Source organism: Syngnathoides biaculeatus, chromosome 12 (genome assembly GCF_019802595.1).
Source record: "Syngnathoides biaculeatus isolate LvHL_M chromosome 12, ASM1980259v1, whole genome shotgun sequence".
Classification (NCBI taxonomy): domain Eukaryota; kingdom Metazoa; phylum Chordata; class Actinopteri; order Syngnathiformes; family Syngnathidae; genus Syngnathoides; species Syngnathoides biaculeatus.
Window position 1 is genome coordinate 29,962,972 of NC_084651.1, and position 25,824 is coordinate 29,988,795.

At 42.5% G+C, this 25,824-nt stretch overlaps 1 protein-coding gene across 6 annotated transcripts in view; it reads left to right on the forward strand.

The window, feature by feature from the left end:
• zswim8 (zinc finger, SWIM-type containing 8) overlaps nucleotides 1-25,824 on the forward strand; it is a 226,335-nt gene that overhangs the window by 154,755 nt on the left and 45,756 nt on the right. For all 6 annotated transcript variants that reach the window (XM_061837433.1, XM_061837430.1, XM_061837428.1 and 3 more), the window contains one exon: nucleotides 14,403-14,649. In XM_061837433.1, the coding sequence (XP_061693417.1) occupies nucleotides 14,403-14,649 (247 nt within the window). The remainder of the gene's footprint in view (nucleotides 1-14,402; nucleotides 14,650-25,824) is intronic.

Genomic DNA, 25,824 nt, shown 5'->3' on the forward strand with positions numbered 1-25,824 from the left:
CAGTAGTATTCCAGTCTTCTGGGAGCTCTTCCTGTCCATCTCGAGCCTGTCTCACCTCTTTCCGGAAGGCCACAGAACATTCTTCCTTTCTCAACTTCCCCCACCTGATTCTCTGCTCTACCTTTGTCTTCTTAGTCTTCCCACGCACTACCAGAGTCATCCTACACATCACCATCCTATGGTGTCAAGGTACACTCTCTCCTACCATAACCTTACAGTCGGTAACCTCCTTCAGATTACACCGTCTGTAGAAAATATAATTCAGTTGCATGCTTTTACCTCCGCTCTTGTCGGTCACTCTTTGTTCCACTCTCTTCTGGAAGTAAGTGTTTACCACTGCCAATTCCATCCTTTTTGCAAAGTCCACCACCATCTGCCCCTCAAAGTTCCTTTGCTGAATGCCGTACTTACCCATCACTTCTTCATCGCCCCTGTTTCCTTTACCAATATGACCATTACAATCTGCACCAATCACAACTCTCTCGCTGTCTGGGATGCTCAGGACTACTACGTCTAGTTCCTTCCAGAATTTTTCTTTCAATTCGAGGTCACATCCTTCCTGTGGGGCATACCCGCTAATCACATTATACACAATACCCTCAATTTCAAATTTCAGCCTCATCGCTCGATCTGATACTCTTTTCACCTCCAAGACATTCTTCGGTGGGTCTTCTTTTAAAATAACTCCTCCTCCATTCCTCTTCCCATCTCCTCCATGATAAAATAATTGAAACCTTGCACCTAAACTTCTAGCCTTACACCCTTTCCATTGCTCTCTTGGATGCACAATATATTACCCTTCCGCCTGATCAACATGTCAACTAACTCCTGAGCTTTTCCTGTCATAGTCCCAATATTCAAAGTACACACAGTTGTAGGGTCTGTGCATGCCTCTTCTTCTGCCGACTAAGGCACTTTCCTCCTCTTTGTTTGTCTTCAACCTACATGATCTCAACTTCTACCTACGCCTTGCAGATTTACAGTACCAGGGGCGTGCGTAGATAGCCCGATCCATGACTTATCTGTTATGGAATTCGTTTGATGAACGCTCATATATGTTTGGCACATTTTTACCCCAGATGCCCTTCCTGACGCAACCCTCTGCATTTTTCCGGCCTTGGGACCGCCCGACAGGTAGCACAATAATGTTCTGCCCAACGGGCTGCAGATAATCCAAAAGAAGCAATCAAATAAACAAAGTCAGTACAAAAGATACACAATTTGCATACTACCTAATCTCTGTTAAACTTAAGGTCAAATGAAAGTGATGAGACAGTTCAATTGAGGTATTGTCCCACAAATAACTGGATGAGCCAAAATGTTCTTCAACTGAACCACAACAAAACTGAGACAATTGTTTTTGGCAATAAAGAAAAGAGATTTGGTGTTCGTAAACACCTGGACTCTATCTTAAAAAAACAAAGATCGTGTCCGAAAATGTTTTTTTTTTTTTTTTTTTTTTTTTTTTTTTTTTTTTTATCGGCAAATTGCAGTGGGTCCAGCTGGGGACTTGTGACGCTCTTGAGGTGCTCCAGCACAAAGTTCAAAGGACTTCATGACCACAGATGTTAAGGTAACAGACCTGTAGTCATTAAGTCCTGAGAGTGCTACTTTTTTGGGGACTAGTATGATGGTGGAGCGTTTGAAGCAGGTTGGTACTTCATACAGTTCTCGAGACCTGTTTAAGATCTTTGTGAAGATAGGAGCAAGTTGATCTGGGCAGACTTTGAGGCAGCATGGGAGCACAAGGTCTTTCCCCTGCACTTTGTTGATCTTTTGCTTTGATTTGCCTAAAGTCCCTTTCATGGATGTTAAACGATGGAGTTAGAGATGTTGAAGTGCGACTTCATGCGTGTGTGGAGTGAAAAAGTCCTTTTCAAATCTGAGTAAAAGCTGTTGAGGTCGTCTACTAGCCTGCCATTGTTGTCTACTGGGAGGAGCGTCGCTTGTAATTAATCAGCTATTGTTATCTGTGTCAGACTGCTTTGGAGTCATTAGTGCCAAGATGTTTTTTCAGTTTAGCTGCATAATCTCTCTTTGCAATGTGAATTTCTTTAGTCAGCTAGTTTCTTGTGTGATTGTAGAAGGCCCTATCCCCTATGCAACCTTTTATGCTTGCCTGAGTTGCCTAAGTTTGGCTGCAAACCACGTCTTGTTGTTATTAAACGTGCAAAAGGTTTTTGTTGGTACACACCCCTCATCACAAAAACTGACATGCGCAGTCACGATATCCGTGAATTCATCTAGGCTTTTCATAGAATTTTCAAAAACACACCCTAGCGGGCACAAGACGTTGATTTAACATTGAAACAACGTCTAGGTATAACGTTGAAAATATGTTGTTCTTACATTGTATTGTAAATTGTGATGATGTCACAATCCAACCAACAATCCATGTTGTCATACAACGTTGAAACAATGTTGGCAGTCAACGGTGAAGCAACGTCCAAGTCTAACCTTGAAAATACGTTGGTTTTACATTGTATTTGTAAATTGCGCCGTCACAATCCAGGTTGTCTAACAATGTTGGAACAACATTGCGTTTACATTGTACTCATACATTGCATCAACGTGACAATCCAACATATAATGAACATTGACATGCTACAAGGAAATTGAGCCATTAAAACATAGATTGAAACCTTTATTATGCACTATGAAACCACTGTTTTTCAATCAAACTACAAGCAATTACAAAAATTAGGTCATACAGCCCACAGTAATCCATGTATGTTTAACATGTAGAACAAATAACTTTTTTCTTAAAGTATGTTACAAATAAAATATAATCTAATATTCCACTATGTGAACTTTAACTATGTCTCTCTCATTTACTGTCCATCTGGGTTCCTCCCATCCTGTTTCCTGCCACTGCATCTGTCAGGAAAGCAACACACAAATTACTTTCAATTGTATTAATAAATGCAATATTGTTTGAAAATTAAAACAAGTGCAAAATCTTCATCTGATTCTCAACATGGGAATTCCCACAAATATTACATAACCATGACCAAGTTAATCACATACATAAATATTACATAACCATGACCAAGTTAATCACATACTTAGACTCTGGAGCAGAGCTTGACACTTCTGTGTTCCATCTTCTAACAATTCCTCAGACTGCCTTCAATACAAAAAAAAAACATTTGGATTACTATACAAACAGTAGAGGAAAACTTGAATGCTGGGGAGGGAGGATAAAAAACTGTTGTACAATCTTCAAAGGTTCTCTTCTTGATCTTCTGCTTCAGGTACAACCCTCACCCTCCATAGTAGTTATATCGTAGTCGTCACGTTCACGGGAATGAAAAAATATGCAAGTTTGTAGAATTGATTCTAGCTAGAGAAAAGGACATTTATGAATGAAATGTAACATTTTCTATGAATACCTGATGTGAACTTTATTTTAAGGAGTTTTAACTCCCACCATTTGTAGCCCTTTACTGGCTTCTGTTTCTTCTTCAGAGCTGTTCACTCGTTTAAATTTGGCCAGTACAAGATATCTTCTGATGGGTCAATTAAACACAATAGCACAACTCGCTCTTCTTCCACATTTCCTTCAATACACATTGCTCTGGCCCACATCTTGATATAACATTGACACACAAACACATGTCAAAATAAATCAAATCAATTAGTAAACCAGTCACTGTGATTTGACGGGCGTGTATGCGCCCGCACGGCATCGCATTCACAAATCTGCACAGTCAATCTCGAAAAATCACACGTGTAAAATTTGTTACGAGTAGAAATACATAGATATCGAAAGACGTCGCTTATTTTGTGTAGTCTTGACCAATGTTCCCTCTCAACTGCGCCACTGCGCGTAAATTACACTAGATTGTAGCAATGCATCATGACTAAATAAAATGATTTGATTATATGAATATTTAGTTTAGAAATTGAATGTCTATTGACCTTTGGAGAGGACGATAGGTTTGTGGGTTCAAAGGAACCGCGTCGGGCTCACCGGCGAAGGCTCCTGCATCGCCTTGCCACCGACTGCATCGCCTTGCCACCGAAGGAAGAACCCTGCGGACAACGCCGCACTCAGCCGCGTGCGACGACAACGCCGTAAAGCGCCCAGGCTCGACGGTGTTGTTCATCGCGTACGGCAGCGGCTATGAACAATGCCCTAAAACAGCCCTGCTCGGTTCCATGATAAGCCAGATCGACACCGAAAATGAGCCACACCTGCCGAGGCACCGCTTCCGCCAGTCACTGCTTCGACGAAGGCTGCGCCTCGGGCCTGCGGACAGCGACGGCTCTGAAGAACGCTGCGGACAAAGAAGCACTCAGCTGCGTGCGACGACAACACCGTAAAGCACCCGGGGTCAACAGTGTTGTTCATCGCGTACTGGGGCGGCTATGAACAACGCCCTAAAGCAGCCCGGTGAGGCTCTGTGATAAGACACTTCGGCGCCGAAAATGAGCCACACCAGCCGGCTGCGATGAGCCGCGATGGCTCATCTCCATCGCGGAAGTGGATCGGACGGGGAGGCGGTTTGGCCGTGATGCATATTATCTGAATATGGCTAGAAACAATAGGGTAATGTTGCCCAGGCAACTTCACTCGGTTGTGTGATGTTCTCTTCTTCGAAAAAAGCTTGTGTCAGAAGGGGGGTGTTCATCTCCCATAGTACGGTCCACCTCGTGTTTTCATTGGCGAATGTCCGGGTGACGTCACAGACGGGATGCAGCAATATGGTGACCACTTGGATGTTGTAGAATGACACTTCTACAACTTTGCGCATGGATGACGTTCATATTTATTATTTCGTATTGACATTGAAGTGAATAATGTTATACATATTTTTCATTACAATATTTTAGAATGTTTATAGGGACGACACTTGACCTTTTAAGTTTAGCCGTGTTAAAATCTCCTTGGATAGCGAAGAGGGAATCCGGGTAATTTTTTTCTGAATCTTGTTTACCTTCTCAACGAGCATTAACATTGCTGCGTTCATGTTAGCTTGGGGTGGAATGTAAACACCTCCAAGAATGAAACAGGAAAATTGAAGCGGCGAGCAATTTCAAAAGCGAGCTGCAGTGTGTTCTGAGCTGTGTAACGTCCCTGTACCATTTCTCATTGATTTTGAAGCATATTTCACTGCCTTTTGACATCCGTGGTAGCTCCGGAATGCGGTCCGCCCAATGAAGATGAAAACAGGGTAGCGTAACGGCATCGGTGATGAGTCCACCAAGCCAAGTCTCCGTGAAGCACAGGGCAGCAGAACGTCTTAAGTGTTTGCATGTTTTTCTCAGAGCTGAAGTTCATCTATTTTGTTGGATATGGAGCGTAGATTCGCAAGATATTCGCAAGATAAATCAAAGGAAGTGCCAGTCGGTGTCCCCTCCAGCTTAGTTGAACTTGAGCCTCTGTGCCATCTTCAGCACAGCGCTCTGTAGAGTGCGCCGAGGAGTAACTCCGGAAAAAGATTCAGCAAAATGGTGAGAGTCGTCGAAAAATAAAAGTCCGGAAAAGACTCTTTGATGGTTTGCAAATCATTTCTTGTGTACTTAAGTCCTGAGACGACTGAAAAACACAAACGTAAACGTCATAGGGAGCACGTACCCAAGGTACTCACACTGGTAGGCACCATCTTGCTATCTTCTCTTCCTTTTGGAAAAGGAAAGGCTTACGTGGAAAAAGATGACAATCTCCTGCATCTTCCTCTCTAACACCAACTGATCTCATATCTTCTTTCACAACATCCATCAATCTTCTCTTTGGTCTTCCTTAAGCCGTTTTGCCTTGAAGCTCCATCTTCAGCACCCCTCTACCAATATAACCACTGTCTCGCCTCTGGACATGTTCAAACCATCGTCTGATCTCTCGAACCTTTTGTCCAACACACCCAATTTGGGCTGTCCCTCTAATGAGCTAATTTCTAAACCTATCCAACCTGCTCCACTAACCTTGGCTCACACATGTACTAGTCCAAAACCAACACCAAATTGACCTGAGAAACCTGTGGGTGGGCACAAAGCACCAAGGTGAAGAAACCAACTGTAACAACCATTTGGACCAGGGCAGCAGCCACAGTTGCAGACCACCGACATGGACATCACAAGTGTCTGCACACATAGGAATTGGGCTTTAAAAAAAATATTGTAAAGAAGTAAGCAAAAAAGTTACTTTTATTTTACATCTCAATATTTGTTTAAAAAAAAATTTGGGTCACATTAAATTAATGAAAATATGGTTCTTTTAAAATAAAATGTTCATTTTCAATATTTGGTTGGGAATCCCTTTGCTCTTCAGGGGTGCCCAATACGTCGAAGGCGATCTACCAGTTGATCTCCAAGGCAGTTTTGGTCGATTGGGTGACTGCGTGTAAAAAATACAGAAAAAAGACATCAGCCTATCATCCATCTCATGACTTGATTCAGGTGTGGCCAAGATGTCGATTGTGTGCGTCGATTGTCTAGGTGTCCGTTTTTGACCAATCCTAGCATCTTTTGTGTCACTGTGCATGTGCATATGAAGGTGTGTTCTAGCAAGCTTCCCCTTGTTGGTACATCGCAAGAGGCTGGCTGCTTGAAAAGTAGATCTTGGGGCTAAAAAGTGTGGGAAGCCTTGCTTTAATTACTGCCTTGATGCACTGTGAAATTGAGGCTCTCAAGTATTGCCTTAGAGTTATGGAAGCCCAGATTTCTTTGTTTTGGGGTCTGGTGCCCCTCATTTTCCTGTTGATAATACCGCAATGATTCTCAATGGGGTTTCGATCCAGCAAGTTGCCTGGCCGGTCAACCACTGTGCTTGCTCTCTTGCACTCGCTTGGGCATCTAACAAGGTTTTGGTGTTTCAAGTATTATGGGCAGGGGTCACGTCCTGCTGGAAGATGAAATCTGCATCGCCTTTCTAATCCACACCAGAAGGAATGAATTACTCGAAAACATTCTGTTGAACTGTTTCAATGACCTTGGATTTAAGAAAGCAGACTTACACCTTCACTACTAGACATTGCACCCCAAAAAATGACTAAATGGATATTTCACAGTGAACTTCAAGCAGCTCAGGTTATGGTCTTCAGCTGTTTTTCTCCAAAGCCTTGGAACTTGATTCCCAAATGAAAGGGTTACTGTACTTTAATTGGAAATGGGGACTTTGGAGCATTGACCAACAGTCCAATCCTTCTTCTCTTTTCCCCAGTTGAGTCACTTGCAATGTTGGCTTGAGCTCATAAGTGGCAGTTCCCAAGTACGCCTACAGTTGGTGCCCATCTCCCACATTTGTCTGACTGTAGTTGTTTTTAAAGCTGTGACCCCCACCTCATTCCACTCATTTTGGAATTTCTGCTATATTCTTAAATCTTCAATGTTTGATAATCTGCTGGTGCATCCCTGGCACATTTTGTCCTTCCACTCGACTTTACATTGATATGCTTGGACACACCACTCTGTGAGCAGCCAGCCTCCTTAGCTATCAACATTTGTGGTTTCCCCATCCCATGGAGGGTATCAATGATCATATTCTGGCCAGTTGTCAAGTCTGCAGTCTTTCCTGTATTAAACCCAACTGATGTAATTGAACCAAACTGAAGCAATTTAAAGACAGCTGGGGAAACCTGTGCAGATGCTTTCAGTTTCGGAGTTGGTTTGTATGTGACACTCAGTTTAAAATATTATGGCCTTCAAAATTTGGGCTGATTTCTTCAGCATATTCAAATTTTTTGAATTCCTGGTTTTATGAGCTCGAAGCCCAAATTATGTGGAAAAATAAAACCAGACCTGAAATTGTTTAAATTGCGGGCTTTGAATTTTGATCTATGAAAGTTTAACTTTTGAATGGAATTATGAAAAGGTTTTCCATGGTGTTCTAAATTTTGGAAAGGGTCTGTACAGAATGTGTAACAACAGACAGATGAAATTAAGAAAACAACTGTTGCAGTTGTCTATACTGCTGTAGTTGTGGCCCCAAAAGCGAAGAGGAGACGTTTGGTTATAATGGATGTTTTATTTATGGTTATAATGGATGTTTTATTTAATATATCAAGGGAGATTACATGGACTGTACAGCAAATGGGTGGATTGCTGGGGTGAGGCAAGCAAGCTGTTCCCCGAGAGCCGAGGAGAATCTTGGGTTGGTTGAGGAGACTTGAGTCAGTCTGGCACTAGGCTGGGCGAGGAAGATGGTGAGGAGAAATTTGAAAAGCACTGGTGGAGTAAAAAGAAAGAATCGAAACCAGAAATTGTCAGACGAAAGGATTCTCCAGGTGTGGAGACAGAAGTTCCACTGGTCGAACCAGAAATAATCAGATACCTGCTTTTCGATGTGACAGGCTCTTTAAACCTACTTGTTTGTGGATTGGTTGTAGTTATGCAAGATTAAGTCTCCCTCCAGAAGCTGCCCAGTACAGCATGAAATAATAAAGCAGACGACAAGCAGTTTGGTGCCCAACAAAATCAGAAAAAGCTGTGCTTAATCACTACAATAACAGACCTAAGAATATAAAATCAGGAATTAAAAGTGGAAGCTAAAGTGAATCAAATATTATTTACATAAAAGCTAAGTTAAAAAGGTAGGTCTTGAACTTGTTCTTGACAGCAAGAACATTCTCTGGGTTTTCCAGCAGGTTTTCTTGTCCTTGACAATGCCCCAACTCACTTACTTCTTACTGATGAGTTCAGAAAAGTGTTGCTGACTAGCCCTAACTAACTCTTGGTTAAAATGACAGTCTATAATGGTCATAGTCCATTTGGAGTTTAGTTTTTCTCAAAAAAAAATTATGTATTCCTAAACTTTGAGTTAGAGCTCTTGACCGTCATTTTGCTCCTCCACAGTGTTCTAAGTTGCCTCAGGATGGTCTTAGCTTTAAGACAGCATTCATGGCATTTAAGATTTTCCAGGTGAAATTGTCCAAAGGTTCATCAACTGTCTCAGCATTCACAGTCTGGCACAGCCACGGTCTCCATAAACTTAGTTGGAGTTCTCTCATTTGTGTCTTTTTCTAATAGAGATAGAGGTTGCCTGAAATTTTGGAAGAATCTGTAATTAAAAACGACTCAAAAATGGTCAAAAGTAGACATATCCTGAATGTCAATCAATAGAATTTCAACATCCTTAGAAATTACTAGTTCTTAGATGTGACCTTGAGTATGCTTTGGACTCACCTTCAAAAAAAAAAAAAACAGATATTCAAAAAAGATTTTAAAATAACAGCAATACCACGACCCTTTTCCGTACGACGCTAATTCATAAATTAAGATTTGCTGGTGTTGCCTCTTTTAAAATGCAATTATAGCTACTTTCTGTTAGTCACATTTCATATAATAACAGAAAGTCAAGATAATAGGTTGTAATGATGATATTAATGAACATTGATTTGTTACCCAGTGACCTGATATTAAAAAGAGGTAGTCTCGCAGAGATAAATGAGATAATGGTTTGATGGACTCACATTTTATCCTCAGTAAGTTAGAAGTTCTACTTTTTTGCACCTTATTTGTTTTACCAACTTTCTGTCCCTTGTAATTACAGGGATGAAAAATGCCTGATCTCCATAGGGGTCTGAGTTATTCTGGAAAAGACCCAAGAATATCAGTCAGATTACAGATAAGAGTCTTCATGGGTGGAAGAGGGGCCTTTCAGATTTATGTGGTGGTTTCAGGTGAGGAGTGATAGAGGGAAAATCTTGCCGTATGGACTAAATTCCACTGTTGACAATAGTCTTCATCCTAGCCATCAAATCCAACATTGCATACAGGCTGGGTGAGAGGGAGCCATCATCTACTGCAAATTGTTTGGTTGTCTTAGTCATAGGGGGGATGTGTGGATGGCTCCAATAGGGCAGGAAACAGGTGTGGTAGATTTAAATTGCTGGTACATTTCATTTGTCATTTGCCCCTCTGATTGGATGACCCAAATGAGTCTGTCTGCCCTTTGTCTTGTCTCTTGTTCCGGCGATTTTTAGGAACAAAAGCATCTTTTCGTCCTTCATTTTTGTTATTTTCTTTCCAGGGCAGTGAATAATGTACACAGTAAAACATTTTGGGAGCAATAACTTAACTCCTTGTCTATATAGACAGAAACCGTCTGATTTTCAAAGATGTTTACGCTCCCAAAAAATCCAGAAATCGTCATTGAAACTCACGGATAGTGCAGTACACACTTCGCTTAATCACTTATTCAATTGACGGAGCCTCGAGCAACGTTAATCTCCACATCGTACACGTTAGAAAGGTCCGCTTTTAAAAACCTCAGCATCCAAACCTTCTAATTTTGTAAGAAGATCAATGAAATTTCACTTCATACCTCTGATTGCTGGTTGAGAACATCCAGGGCCCTTGTATGTATAATGACATATTTCACAGTTGGGTGCTGATCAGTGATCTCCAGGATTTTTTTGAGAGGTATGAGACACCGTGTCATTAGTAAAACACAGAACTGCACAAGCATTTCACATTCTTGATGGCTCCATTACCACCAATTAATATTTGTGGTCATGGATGATTTAATTTCATACCTAGTGGTGGTGGAGGATGAGCATTCTTGCCCAGGGTCTTGTAAAAGTGGCTCAAATCGCTTTGTAAGTCTGATTTCAATGTTTTGCATTGACTCACGTTCTTTTTTTTTTTCTTGCTCTTTGCTGTAACGACCTTCCATGGCCGTTCACTCTAGTTAGAGGCAGGCCAGCCGGATTCCTCATTAATCTGCTGGTGATGTTGGGTCTTCCTTTTTAGATGTGCCATATCTTTGGGCTTTGCTCCCATAAATTCCAGGGACAACTGCTGGAGGATCCGATATTGTTTCCACAGTCCCCATTTGTCCTCGTTGTTGAGCAAAGTGGCTGTCTGTTTGCACACCTCTTCTCACCATTTTGAGAGATAGGTCAAGTGATTTCATTCCCCGACTGTCCATTTACATTCACATAGACTTCAAGACGGGAGATTTTGGATTTGAGAATTGACATCCTCTGCAGTAATCCATGATAGACTTCAAGACGGGAGATTTTCGATTCGAGAATTGACATTCTCTACAGTAGTCCGTGGTAGTCCTCAGTCGAGAAGGGAGGCATCTTGACAGCTGGACTTGTTGCTAACACGAGGCTTGTGGTAATTAGCAGGCTGTGCTCACATAATGATGAAAAAACTGATTATCCACAAAAAAGAAAAATCCAGTCCCACAGGTTTAAAAGTATCCAAGAGTCGCTGGTTCAGATTTTTTGGGGGGAAAAACTAGCTTATTAGCAAGGAATAAATGTCAACAGAGGCAAAGCAAGAAAATCAAGGAAAAGCGTTTGCATTGGATGAGAGCGAGAGAGTAGTGTTGTAATTCTAAAACACAATTGCATGCCTTTGTGCTCTGCTTGCGTGACATGAAAAACAGGCCATGCAGGCATGACGTGAACACGTCCTGTTCACCATGTCCACTGTTCCTCAAACTTGACAATCCGAGTAGTCAATGTTCCCTCCCAACTGCATGCATGCACAATTGCGCTGTGTTCTCTGCGCACAGACATTCTGTGTTGAGCACAAAAAAAATCTAACCCGAATGTCAGGACAATGGCCAAGCCACTGCGCTGGGCGAAACTGCCTCTGGGAGCAATCCCACACCTGTGCTGCGTGGACAATAATTAGACCAGGCATTTAAGCCATGAGTGTGTCTTCTGCATTTCCCAGTTCTTATTTATATTGAACACTGCTTTATCATGTGTGAGTACGCAAGCACTTTGTAGTGCTTGCCTGCATTACAGCGATCCTGTGCCATCATAGTCTTGGTAGGTGTTTGTTCATGTACCCAAGTTTTGCCTTGAAGCTATTGGACCTCGCCGTTCATTTTTTTGGACCTTGCCTGTAGCCTGCCATTTTTGTGCCTCTCCCTTCTTGGACAGCTTAACCGTGTATGACCTCAGTTTGGAATAAAACCACTCTCAACATTATGCCTTTGCCCGGGAGCCCTGCATTTGGGTCCAGTCCCTTGCCTCATGCCCATGACACCCAAATTAAAAATATAACGTACAACTATTTAGTTTGTGGCATTTTGTAATGTGATTCAATGAGTGAGCGATGACTGGTTGCTACAGCCAATACCACAATTCCCATACGTACTGTAAAAAAGGAGAAGCCACTATGTTCTGTTAGGTACTTTTTATTGAACACTTTGGCAAGCTTCTCCTCCTCTCGTCTAGTTTACCTGATGCCGTCCCCCTCCGCTCTTAAAGGGGTACACTCATAATTACAGATGTTGCAGTATTCACGCAGCACATCAATGTGGTTTTTCAATGACAGCGTCCTTGTGCGCTACCGACCACCGGTGCTTTAGTGAGCAAAACAGTCTCGGCAACATAGAGCGAAGACGAGCTAGACATTCTCCTAATGTTTATTCTCAATAATAATGGTGAAAGTAAAAAAAAGAATAGCTGTTATTTTAAGATTCAATGATTGTCGGAGTATGTGAATAACAGAAGAAAAAGCAGTGAAACTGGACCTAGATTTTCTCTTTTCTGTGTGAGAAAGTAGAAGTCTAGTCTGAAAAATGTGATGTGAATTCAAAGTAGTAAGTGCATAATGAGACGATGTGTAACATAAAAATTCCACCTTGGCATCATTCAGCTTTCAGCATCCTTTACAATAGATATTGTGTAAACAATAGTTCAGTTTTACACCAAGAAAATAGATGGGGATATAATTTTGAATTTAAAAAAAACAATTAAGTAAAGTTGGAAGGAGCCTTTCAAATTTGTAGTTCATAGTTGGTTTGCCTTGGTTAGCAATGTATTTGTTTAATTTCTTGACAAAAATGCAAAAATAAAAATGTTCTTAAAAGTGTTATGATTGGACTGTAAATACAATAATCGGAATCTTTTAATGAGCCATGCAACTTCAATGAATGACACTGACCTAAATACAGTGCACACGTCTGATGTTGCTCACAGTGGTCAAAGGGAGTGTTCAGGGGCTTAGTGTATTTACTCAGACACGTAAAAAATTAGAGGAAACCTTGCTGGCAACGTAATCGGCTAAAAGGACAATGGGAAGCCAGAATTTTTTTGGCGATGTTAACTACTTTGCTGTAGTTATAGAAAATGTAGCTAAATCTTACTATTTACTTGCATTTGTTCCGATTGATATGATGTGTGTATTAGTTATTAATCACCTTAATGTTGGTTTTTAATTCATTTTATGAAACGGTTGCGTTTTGAACAGTGATTTTCATTCTTGTGCGTGTTCAACAATATAGTGACTTACCAATTGGACAATGCGACCAGAAAGTGTTCACCCCCCTTCAATTTTTACACATTTTGCTATGTTACAGACTTATTCTAAAGCTTATTTGAGTATAGTTTTCCATCCATCCATATTCTGAAACTGCTTATGCTCACAAGGGTTGCAGGAATGCTGGAGCCTATCCCAGCTTCAGGTAGGAGGCGGGGTAAACTCTGAACTGCCAGCTAATCATAGAGCACATATAAACAAACAACCATAAATGCTTAGATTCACACCTATGGGCAATTGTGGTTCTTCTGTTAACCAACCATGCACGTTCTTGAGATGTGGGATAAAACTCACACAGGTACGTTGAAAAAATGCAAACTCCATACATCTGGGATTTGAACTGTGAACCAGGTGCTCGAATTTGCCATTCACCATGCCAGTATAATGTTCTTAATAAACATGGACAAAAAAGGACAAGGTGGGACTTGATGTGGGAGATGAACAAGGTAGAGCTACTGATGAATGGTGTGCTGGAATGCTTCTATTTTATTTAAACACCTTTATGAGCCTTTGAGTTTTTTGACTTAATACAACCTGTGTTATCGTTAGCTGTCCCGGCAAAGTAATTCAAGCCGATAGCTTGTCTCTGGAACTCATTGGTGAATAATCACTATTACATGCATGTTAGTCACACTAAAGAAGGGCTGGCCTATCTCCCTCCATTCACAAGGGGGTGCTGAACCAGCCCACCCATGTCATAGGGGAATCAACCAGGGAGACATCACTCAATTCCATGAACCCAGGGCAGTCCCCGAGCCCAATGTAAGTGCCTTTACCATACCCCACAGGAGGTGTCAGTGGGTCTGGGCCACCAACCACCACATCCTCACCCCGTACCCCACTGCTGACACCCTTGCCATAATATACTTTTAACCGGACCCCATTCTTAACGACTGTACTTTTATACCTGCAATAGCCTTCCTAACACGATGGTTCCCTCTCCTTGAAAGTCTATGGTTGAACAAAGTATGAGTATTTCAACTAATACTGTAACACCAATCACGTATTTAAGAAATAAGAGAAAGAACTGTTCAATAGAAAAAGGTAATGGAAATACTGTATCCTCTTTACTCTGTTTACATACATATATGTACAGTGTGTATGTTTGGCTTGAGTACTTTGTTTTTTATCAATTATCTAGAAAGTATTGCCTCTCTTCTCTCGTCCATCTTCAGATACTTGATAAATTGCTAGACAGAGAGAGTCAGACCCACAAACCTCAGACCCTGAGTTCCTTCTACTCTAGCAAGCCTGCAGCTGGCAGCCAACGCAGCCCGTCAAAACATGGCCCTTCAGGTTCCTCTGAAACTACGTTGGTGGCTGCTTCTTCCAACTCATCTGCTGTGATATTGACTTGTGAAGAGCTGGAAGAGCAGAAATCAGTCCAGAAAAACAGAGCAGCCCGGAGCACTTCTGATTTGGGTAAGCATTGTGAGAAATCACCATTTTTTTAAACTGTTGTGTTCTAACAATGAGTTAATGAATTGATTTAGTCCATTTTTTTCTCTACCTGTTTATATAGTGGACCGCCACTATTCACCTGACAATGAATAGCCCAAATCTGGGAATGATTGATGCCCAGAACGATACTGCCATGAAAAAAATGAAAATATGAGTGAAAATACCATCAATAATTGGTTCCCATTAAAAACAGAAGGTCTGTTTCCTCCTACCACAATCATAAAAAAATATATATCCTGGAAAAAAAGAGTGCGAATAGTGTGACCGGTGACCAGTCCGACGCTCAGCCTTCACCGAAGCCGTGACAGGCAAACGCGGCGCCTCAGCCCGTGTGGCTCACTTTCGGCGCCGTGGTGGGTTATAATGGAGCCGAGCCGTGCTGCTTTAGGGGGTTGTTCATTGCCGCCGCAGTACGTGATGAACAACACCGTAGAGCCGGGGCGTTTTACTGCGTTCTCGTCGCACACATTTGAGTGAGGCATTGTCGGCTGCGTTCTTCATTGCCGCAGCCATCCGCAAGCACAAAGTGCAGCCTTCGCTGGCGAAGCGATGCAGCAGCCTGACGCCGTCCGACGCGCACATCGACACATTTCGTATGCAGATCTTTTGTTATGTTATGAGAGACCAATTACGTGGTCCATCCCAAACTATTGTTTATCGTAGTTGTATACACACCTACTTGTAATTTGGAACTCACGAAGCTCTCGTCCTCTGCACCCGTGCAATCGATTTTTCACGATGAACCAGGTTTCTTGTAAATTTATGAATGGTAAATCCATTCTCCCGAGTCTTTAAGCTATGTCCAGCAATGCAACAAGCCGGCATTTTGGCAAACACAAAGGAACAACGAGCTACCTTCCCGGAGGTAAAACTAATGGAAACAAACGAGTCTACTTGGGGGCGCTTCTGTCCTTTACGTCACTCCCTGCTTCTTTTTGAAAACAAATCCCTCGAGAGGATTTTCTTGGCGGAAGTTACAAAAAGCTGTATACGTCAAAATCTTGTTTTGTGGTGAAAAAACGCTTGGGCCCATATTGGCTGCCGTTTCTTCATTAATAACATACTAAAAATCATCCATTTCATGACAGTGGCCCCTTAAAAAAAGTCTGTCAGGGAGAAGTTTCCCAAAGTTTAACGTGTGGTCCCTGTGCGTGTTTTTTTTAATCGTTCACAAATGAGCCAACTTGGCATTATAAATACTTATTGGGAATTAGAGATTGTGATCGCTACACAGTCGCATGTATTTGGTTGGGCACCATCCATCACGTTTAATTGCTCAAATCCATCAATCTTTTCTGGTCTTTTCAGCTGGTATTCTATAGAATGACCTCTTTGAATAACCGCTCTTTTTGACCGGCAATATGGCAGCATGAAAATGGTGACGTCACATGCACGAGCTTTATACTAGGTCACGTCCGGGCTCTCCTTAGTTCGGGAGTTTCTCACCCAATCTCTGAGGAAGAGCCAAGACACCCAGCAAAGGAAACTCATTTTGGCCGCTTATTCTTTCGGTCACAACCCACAGCTTGTCACCATAGGTGAGGGTAGGAACATAGAACGACGGGTAGATAGAAAGCTTCGTCTTTCGGCTTAGCTCCTTCTTCACAATAACGGACCATTACAAAGTCTGCATCACTGCAGATGCTGCATCAATATGCCTGTCAATGTCCCATTCCTCTCTTCCCTCACAAATGAACAAGACCCCAAGATATTTGAACTCCTCCACTTTGGAAAGCATCTTATTCCCGACCTGGAAAGGGCATTCCACCATTTTGCTACTGAGGACCATAGTATCAGATTTAGACGTGCTGATTCTGAACACCTATCATCTAGAATTCTGACCCTCAAAGATCTGTTAGTCTGGCTTTAAAAGTCCACCTCCACTCCATGTATTATCCTTAATCAGATGCACCTGTGTGAGGTCGTTAGCTGCCTAAAGACACCTGTCCACCCCATACAATTAGTAAGACTCAAACTTGTAACATGGCCAAGACCAAAGAGCTGTCCAAAGACACCAGAGACACAATTGTACAACTCCACATGGCTGAAATGGGCTACGGAGAAATTGCCAAGCAGCTTGGTGAAAAAGGGTCCATTGTTGAAGCAATCATTAGAAAATGAAAGAAGTTAAACATGACTGTCAATCTCAATCGGAGTGGAGCCCCATGCAAGATATCACCTCGTTGGGTCTCCATGATCCAGTGGACCACCGTTTGCAAGGTGACTGTTGGTAATACACTAAGACATTGTGGTTTGAAATCATGCATGGCACGAAAGGTTCCCCTTCTTAAACCAGCACGTCAAGGCCCGTCTTAACTTTGCCAATGACCATTTCGATGATACAGAGGAGTCATGCGAGAAAGTTTTGTGGTCAGATGAGACCAAAATGGCATTCTTTGATCATTATTCCACGAACCGTGTTTGGAGGAAGACAAATGATGAGTTCCATCCCAAGAACACCATCCGTACTGTGAAGCATGGGGGTGGTAGCATAATGATTGGGGGAGGGGGGTTTCTGTACATTGGGACAGGACGGCTGCACTGTATTAAGGAGAGGATGACCGCGGCCAATATATTCTGATTTTGGTGAACAACCTCTTTACCTCAGCCAGACCATTGAAGAGGGGTCGTGGCTGGGTCTTTCAACATGACAGCACACAGCCAGGCAAACCAAGGAGTGGCCCTTTTAGAATCGTATCAAGGTTCTGGCGTGGCCGAGCCAGTCTCCAGACCTAAACCCAATAGAAAATCTTTGGAGGGAGCTGAAACTCCATGTTTCTCAGTGACAGCCCAGACACCTGTCAGATCTCGAGAAGATCTGTGTAGGGGAGTGGGCCAAAATCCCTCCTGCAGTGTGTGCAAACCTGGTGAACAACTACAGGAAACGTTTGACCTCTGTAATTGCAAACAAAGGCTACTGTACCCAATATTAACATTGGTTTTCTCAGGTGTTCAAATACTTATTTGCAGCTCTATCACACAAATGTGTGTTTCTTTCGGCTTGTCCCTTTCGGGGTCGCCATAGCGTGTCATCTCAGATGAACGCATATATATCTTTGGCACAATTTTTACGCCGGATGACCTTCCTGACGCAACCCTTCTCAGGGAGTGGAGGCCCCAGTGGGATACGAACCCACAACCCCTGGTTTACCAAACCAGTGCTCTAACCACTGAGCTACGGGGCCTCAGCTCTATCACACAAATTAATCGTTAAAAAAAATCATACGTTGTGATTTATGGATTTTTCTTTTTAGATTGTCTCGCTCTCACTTTGAGGGGCAGATGGTGGTGGACTTCACAAAATGGATCCAATTGGCAGTAGTGAACACATATTTCCAGCAGAGAGTGTAACAAAGAGTGACTGACGAGCGGAGGGAGAAGCACGCAGGTGGATTATATTTTGCGCAGACAGTGTAATCTGAAGGAGGTTACTGACTGTAAGGTTGTAGTGGGGGAGAGTGTAGCTCAACAGAATAGGATGGTGCTGTGTAGGATGACTCTGGTAGTGGGTGGGAAGACTAAGAAGACAAAGGTAGAGCAGAGAATCAGGTGGCGGAAGTTTAGAAAGGAAGAATGTTGTGTGGCCTTCCGGAAAGGGGTGAGACAGGCACTCGATGGACAGGAAGAGCTCCCAGAAGACTGGAATACTACTGCCAAGATATTCAGAGAGGCTCTGAGTGTCTTCTGGTTGGAAAGGGGAGAAGGAGACTTTGTGGTGAAACCCCAAAATACAAGAAGTCATCCAAGGTAAGAGATTTGCAAAGAATAAGTGGGACACAGAGAGGACTGAGTAGAGGCGGAAGGAATACATTGAGATGTGACGTAGGACAAAGGTAGAGGTGGCGAAGGATAAACAAGAAGCATTTGATGACATGTACACCAGGTTGGACATGAAAGAAGGAGAAAAGGAGCTCTACAGGTTGGCCAGACAAAGGGATAGAGATGGGAAGGCTATGCAACAAGTGAAGGTGATTAAGGATAATGATGAAAATATGTTGACTGGTGCTTGTAGTGTGCTAAGCAGATGGAAAGAATACTTTGAGAAGCTAATGAATGAAGAAAATGGGAGAGAAGGTAGAATAGAAGAAGCAAGCTTCAATGACCGGGAAATGGCTTTGATTAGTCATGGAGAAGTTTGAAAGACATTGAACAGAATGAAAAATGGAAAGACAGTTGGTCCCGATGACATACCAGTGGAAGTTGGCTGTGGAGTTTTTGACTAATTTATTCAATAGAATACTAGCGGGAGAGAAGATGCCAGAAGAATGGAGGAAAAGTGTGCTCGACCCCATTTTTCAGAACAAAGGCAATGTTCAGAACTGTGGAAACTACAGAGCAATAAAGATGATGAGCCACACAATTAAGTTATGGGAAAGAGTAGTGAATCGAGCAATGGAGTTTGTGGTCAGGAAGCGAAGAAACAGGTCCAAGCGGGGTGGAACAGTTGGCGGACGGTGTCTGGTGTTCTATGTGACAGAAGAGTACCCGTCAGGAGGAAAGGCAAAATTTATAAAACAGTGGTGAGCCCGGCCATGATGTACGGATTAGTGACGGTGGGCCTGAAAAAACAACAAGCAGCAGAACTTGAGGGAGTAGAAATGAAGATGTTAAGGTTCTCGCTTGGTGTGAACAGGTTGGACAGAATTAGAAATGAGTTCATTTGAGGGACAGCCAAAGTTGAATGTTTTGGAGACAAGGTGAAAGAGAGCAGACTTCGATGGTTTGGACATGTTCAGAGGCGAGAGAGTATGTTGGTAGAAGGGTGCTGAGGATGGAGCTGCCAAGCAAAGAGCGAGACGAAGACTAAACCAAAGGTTGATCGATGTTGTGAGGGAGGACATGAGGACAGTGGGTGTTAGAGAGGAGGATGCATGAGATAGGGTTAAATTGAAAAAGATGACATGCTGTGGTGACCCCTCTTGGGACAAGCCAAAAGAAAAGGAAGATTATCTCTCTCCCAGTGCACATGCGCCTACGATGAAATTTCAGAACCCTCCATGATTCCGATGTGGGAGAACTTGAAATATAGCAGGGTGTTGAAATACTTATTTTCTTCACTGTAACTGCTGTGTTAAGATGTCACACAATACATGGAAAAGTCAAATAATTTTTCTGACGTTCACCATTCTATGATTATTCTTTGTATGGATTGATTGGGAAATGTGCCCTACTTTTGTAGGGCTGCGTTTGAAATATGTGAGAACAGTTCCACGGTCTCGCTCTCACATCATGATTTCAGTGGCATTAGAAAAGACAACCACACGATCTTTTATCTTGAAAGTTTTCGTGAAAATATATTGTTAAAAGAAATTACTCTGTCATATGTTATCCTTAGAAATTATTCTGTTCTTACCATGGTGGATGGGTTTGTGTGTCCCAATGAATTCCAGGCAGGCTCATCCACGGAAAACATGTCCTTTGTGTGGGACCAGACAAAGCACAGCTGCAAAATCCCCCATAATGACAAAGAAATTCAACAAGACTTTTTCCAATGCGGCCTTACGGGGACAAAAGCCAGTGTAATCTGTCGCCCAGTCCCAACCCTGGATAAATGCTGAGGGCTACATCAGAAAGGGCATCCGACTTAAAACTTTGCCAAACAAAGATGAGTGTTCATTTAAAAAAATCCCATACCAGATTGGTCATGGGTCAGGTTAAGCACTGTGAACCTGAAGGAGATGGGTGGAAATTCAACTACTTTGGGTCAAAAATAAAGAGGAGGTGGTAAGTGGATTCTTCGGCGGAAGAAGAGAAATAAACAGAGCCTACAATTGAGTGTCGGGACTTTGAATTTTGGGAAAGCCCAGAAGTTGGTTGACATGATGTTAAGGAGAAAGGTTGATATATATTGTGCATCCAAGAGAGCAAGTGGAAAGGTACCATGGCTAGAAGTTTAGGGGTAGATTTAAATTATTTCACAATGGAGAAGATGGAAAGACAAATGGAATAGGGGTTATTTTAAACGGTAGAGCTGGCGAAGAATGTCTTGGAGGTGAAAAGAATACCAGATCGATTGGTGAGTTTGAAACTTGAAATTGATGGTGTTATGTATAATGTGATTTGTGGCTATGCACCACAGGTGGTAAGTGACCGAGAGTTCAAAAAGAAATGTTAGAAAGAACTCAATCAGGGGTCGACAACCTTGAACACTCAGACCCATTTATACCCAATTTCCAAGGAAAAGACAACACTGGGAGCTGCAAACAGTTCTTGACCTCTGAGATGAAGATCTCCAGACACCCTCGACAGAATGTATATATATCGACACATACATATATATCGAACAAATCTTTACACTTGTAAAATAGTGTGTTGCTTATGGCATCCATGCAGTCATCCATGTTTCAGAAAATACAATTTTATTCATTAAGGTGTGCCGTAAGTGATACAGAAGAATTTAAAGGGCCACTGATGCGTAAAACATAAATTTTAGTGTGTTTTTAATATAACAAAGTCAGCCGAAATGGACTCATCTGTTTTTTTCACCACACGTCAAGATGTTGTTGTATATGGATTTTTGCATCTCCCGCGCTGAAAATCCTCTCGAGGAATTTGTGTTAGAGAAGAACCAGGAAGTGGCGTTTTTTGCAGACGCCCTCACTGGCGGGTTCTTGTATTTATATGTGTTTTACCGACAGGAAAGTAGCACTTTTTTCTGCGTTACCCAACATGCTGGCTCGTTGTATTGCTCGATTTTCCTCAAACACTCGACATGAAAAATGGATTACACAGGTGCAAAGGACAAGAGCTTTGTACATTCTAAATGACAGGTAGATATGTATTGAGCTATTTAAAAAAATAATACTTGTGGGGGACTAATTTGTCTCACAGTTTATAGTATATGTTACGTGTGAATTTAGAATAAATACCCTTGGTCAAACCGGCAAAATATAACAAAGCACTTGTATTGCGTTTAAGACAATTTAATCACACACACTATTCAATATAACACAAAACAATAAAATAGTAGTACAAAGTTTAGTAGCATGTAACACAAGCTAACGAGATGTATAGGTAGGAGGCAGGGTACACCCCGAACTGGTTGCCAGCCAATCGCAGGGAACAGAGAGACAAACAGCCGCACTCACAATCACACCTCGGGGCAATTTAGAGTGTCCGATTAATGTTGCATGTTTTTGGGATGTGGGAGGAAACGGGAGTGCCGAATTGCAGAATACAGGAAGTCATACAATGAACGAGATTATTGAAGAAGAAGTGGGACACTGAGAGGACTGAGGAGAGGCCAAAGGAATACATTGAGATGTGGCGTAGGGCAAGGTAGAGGTAGCGAAGGCTAAACAAGAGGCATATGACAACATGTACACCAGGTTGGACATGAAAGAAGGGCATAAGGATCTCTACGGTTGACTAGACAGAGGGAGAGAGATGGGAAGGATGTGCAGCAGGTAAGGGTGATAAGGATGGTGGCACTGAAGCGACAGGAAGCAGAGCTCAAGGTAACAGAAAGTAAGATTTTCAGATTCTCGCGAGGAGTGAGCAGGTTGGATAGGGTTAGAAATGAGCTCATTCGAGGGACAGCCAAAGTTGGATGTTTTGGAGACAAAGTTTGAGAGAACAGACTTCGATGGTTTGGACATCTCCAGAGGTGAGAGAGTGAGTATATTGGTCGAAGGGTGCTGGGGATGGAGTTGCCAGGCAAAAGAGTGAGAGGAAGACCAGAGAGAAATTTGATGGCTGTTGTGAGGGAAGACATGAGGGCAGTGGGTGTTAGAGAGGAAAATCCAGGCTTGGATGTAAAAAGATGACACGCTGTGGGAACCATAACAGGAAAACACGAAAGGAAAAGAAGAAGGGATTTGTGATGGATTGACTTCTAAAGGTTCACCCCAGGGTTTTTTCAGATGGTAGTTGGTCATCTGAAAATTTCTAAAATTATAGGAGGGTCATTAAATTTGGTAACCAGGTCCGAAAAAGAGCAGAAGACCCCTTCCTTGTATAAATATTTAAAACATTTCAGCCCCTTATCCTGCCGTATAAAATCAGAGTCAGTAAATGTTAATTTCAACCACTGATTCTTCTCCTTGTTAGAAGTACTGATCCCAGTAAGTTTCATATGTGCATTCATCAGGTCTTCTGTTCATCCATTCATCCATTTTCTATCCTGCTGATCCTCATTCGTGTTACGAATGTGATGGACAGATTTCCAGTTGATTTCAGGTGAAAGACAGGTTAGACCAGGGGTGTCCAAACTTTTTGCAAAGAGGGCCAGATTTGGTAAGGTGAAAATGTGTGGGGGCCGACTATTTAGCCTGACATTCTTTGAACCATTAACATTAAATACAAATTAACTTTTTGGGATTTTTTTTTATTTAATTACAAATGGCATACTTTTACTTTTACATTTTTTTTTACATTTAGGTTTTTACCGAAATCACAAACCACAAAAAATTAAGAAAACTATAAAGGATATCTAAGTTCATGTGAAACATTACATATTATTCACTATTATATGCTCACTGTAGGAAAAGTGCTGAAAACAAAACAATGATCACTGCATATTCAAACTGTGATTTTGACCATCACAAAAAAATTAATTAACTGAGATTTAAGAATTTATTCAACTCAGAGGACTTAACAAAGGTCTTGCCTGCACTAATGTGAAGGGTGATACTGGGATCTTGACTGCAGTATGTAGTCCATGTCTGGCTCAAGAGCAGTGGTTTTGATGCGCAAGACGTCACGCAGGTGAGAGTCACTCAGTCTCGTCCTCATGCGGCTCTTGTTAATGTTCATAACGGAGAATGTCTTCTCGCACATGTATGTGGAGCCAAACAAGCTCAGCATTTTCTTAGCAAATGTCCGAATTGCTTGGAACCTGCCTTCATCCAGCTGGCGGTAGAAGTTGACAAGAGGGAGCTGTTGGTGCCGACTGCGATGCTCGGCGTCACACTGCAGCTCAATGAGCTCCAGTTGCAGGTGGTCTGGAGCGTCATCAGGGTCCACGGAGAAAGGAGAGGAAAAAAGCGTGATCTCCTTTTCAATAGCTGCAAAGTCCCGAAAGCGCTGTTGAAACTCCTCAACCAGAGATGAGATGTCTGCTGCATACTTTGTCATTTGCGCACTGATATTGATCTGTGGGAAACTGGTCACAATTTCCTGCAGCGACGGGAAATGTGCGGTATTGGGCTGCGCCTGTGACAGGTGTCTTTGGAAAAGTAGCAGCTTGGTCCGAAAGGCTTTGATGTGTGAATACAGTTGGCTTACCACTGCATTTTGCCCTTGAAGGCTTGTGTTCAGCGCATTCAGATGTCGCGTTATGTCAACTAAAAATCCCAAATCAGCCAGCCAAACGGGATCATTTAATTGTGGCATGGGTTGTCCCTTTTTAGTCAAGAATTGTCCAATTTCCTCCCTGAGAGAGAAGAAGCGCTGCAGGGCAGACCCCCAACTGAGCCACCTTACGTCGGTGTGATACAAAACATCTCCGTATTCAGCCTGGATGTCGAGAAGAAACTGTTGAAACTGGCGGTGGCACAGCGCTTTGGAGCGAATATAATTAATAGTCTTTATCACCGGTTTCATAACATTATCATATTTCATATATTTGGCACAGAGAACATCTTGATGAATAATACAGTGGAGTTTAATAGCGCTGCCTCCTTTTTCGCTGACTTTGTTACAGACAAGGCTTGATAATCCACTCCGCTCGCCAGCCATGGCAGGTGCGCCGTCCATAATAATCCCGGTGACTTTATTCCACTGTAGTATCATGTCATCTACGGTGGAACAAACAGAAACAAATAAATCCGTTCCTCTTGTTTGGCCCTTCAGACTCTGGAGGTCCAGAAGCTCTTCACTCACGTTCATGTCATTGTCCACTCCTCTTAAAAAGATCAGTAACTGAGCGGTGTCAGACGCATCCGTGCTTTCATCGCACGCTAACGAGAAAAAGTCAAACTCAGTTCCTTTTGCCTCTAACTGTCTCTTAATATCTAATGAAACGTCTTCAATTCTCCGTACCACAGTATTACGAGCCAGGCAAATATTGGCAAACTCTTGCTTCTTCGCGGGACAAATTTTCTCAACCATTTTCATTACACAGTCTTTAATAAATTCACCCTCAGTGAAAGGTTTGCAGTGCTTTGCAATCAGCGTTGCCACTTCGTAGCTTGCCTTTGTGGCATTTTCATTTGACTCACGGACTCTTGTGAAAAAGCTTTGCTGTGCCGTTAAAACAGCTTCCAGTTGCTTCACTTTTTCACCGCGTTTGTTCCCAGTTAGCTTGTCGTAGCTAGCATGTTTCGTCTGGTAGTGCCTCTTGATGTTGAATTCCTTGAAAACAGCCACAGTCTCTTGGCAAATTAGGCAGACACAGTTGTTTCGTATTTCAGTGAAAAAATACTCAAATTTCCACTTGTCCTGGAAGCGGCGGCCCTCGCGGTCAACTTTCCTTTTTTTGTTTACAGACGCCATGTTAGAAATGGGCTGGGCTGAAACGATCACGCAAGGGTCACGGCGGCCAGAGTGCGGCCACAGGGCTACTGCCATCTTCTGGTGAAATGAAAAATAGCTTTTTGTACACATGTATTTTATACTGTGGTCAACAGTGCTGGCGGGCCGCATATTATTGATTTCATGATAGAGGCCGCGGGCCGGTAAAAATTTGTCCACGGGCCGCAATTGGCCCGGGGGCCGGACTTTGGACATGTCTGGGTTAGACCCAGGACAAGACATAGCCAATGGTACTGCACTTTTGACAAACAACCATTCACAGCTAAGGACACATTAGAGTCTCCAATTAACATAACATGCATTTGTTTGGTGAACCAGAGTTCCCTTGGGAAAACGTGCAAACTCCATACAGGGAAGCCAGAGCCTGGATTTGAACCATGACCCTCTGAACTGTCAGGTCGATGTGCTTAACAGTTGTCAACTATCGGTCTCATAGCCCCGTCACACCATGACGTTCTGGTCAGCATTTGTCAGGTTCGCCAATCAGACATTCATTAAACAGGACAAAAAAGGAAGCAAAGACACCAGTTCAAGTCTCGCGAGGAGAGAGGAGAGGAACTGTCTTGTACAATTCACCACTGCACTCTCTGATTATCCTCTCCTGAGCACCTCTATATTTTAGTTTTAAGACGCCCCTTATTTACATGGATGTGACAAAAAGGA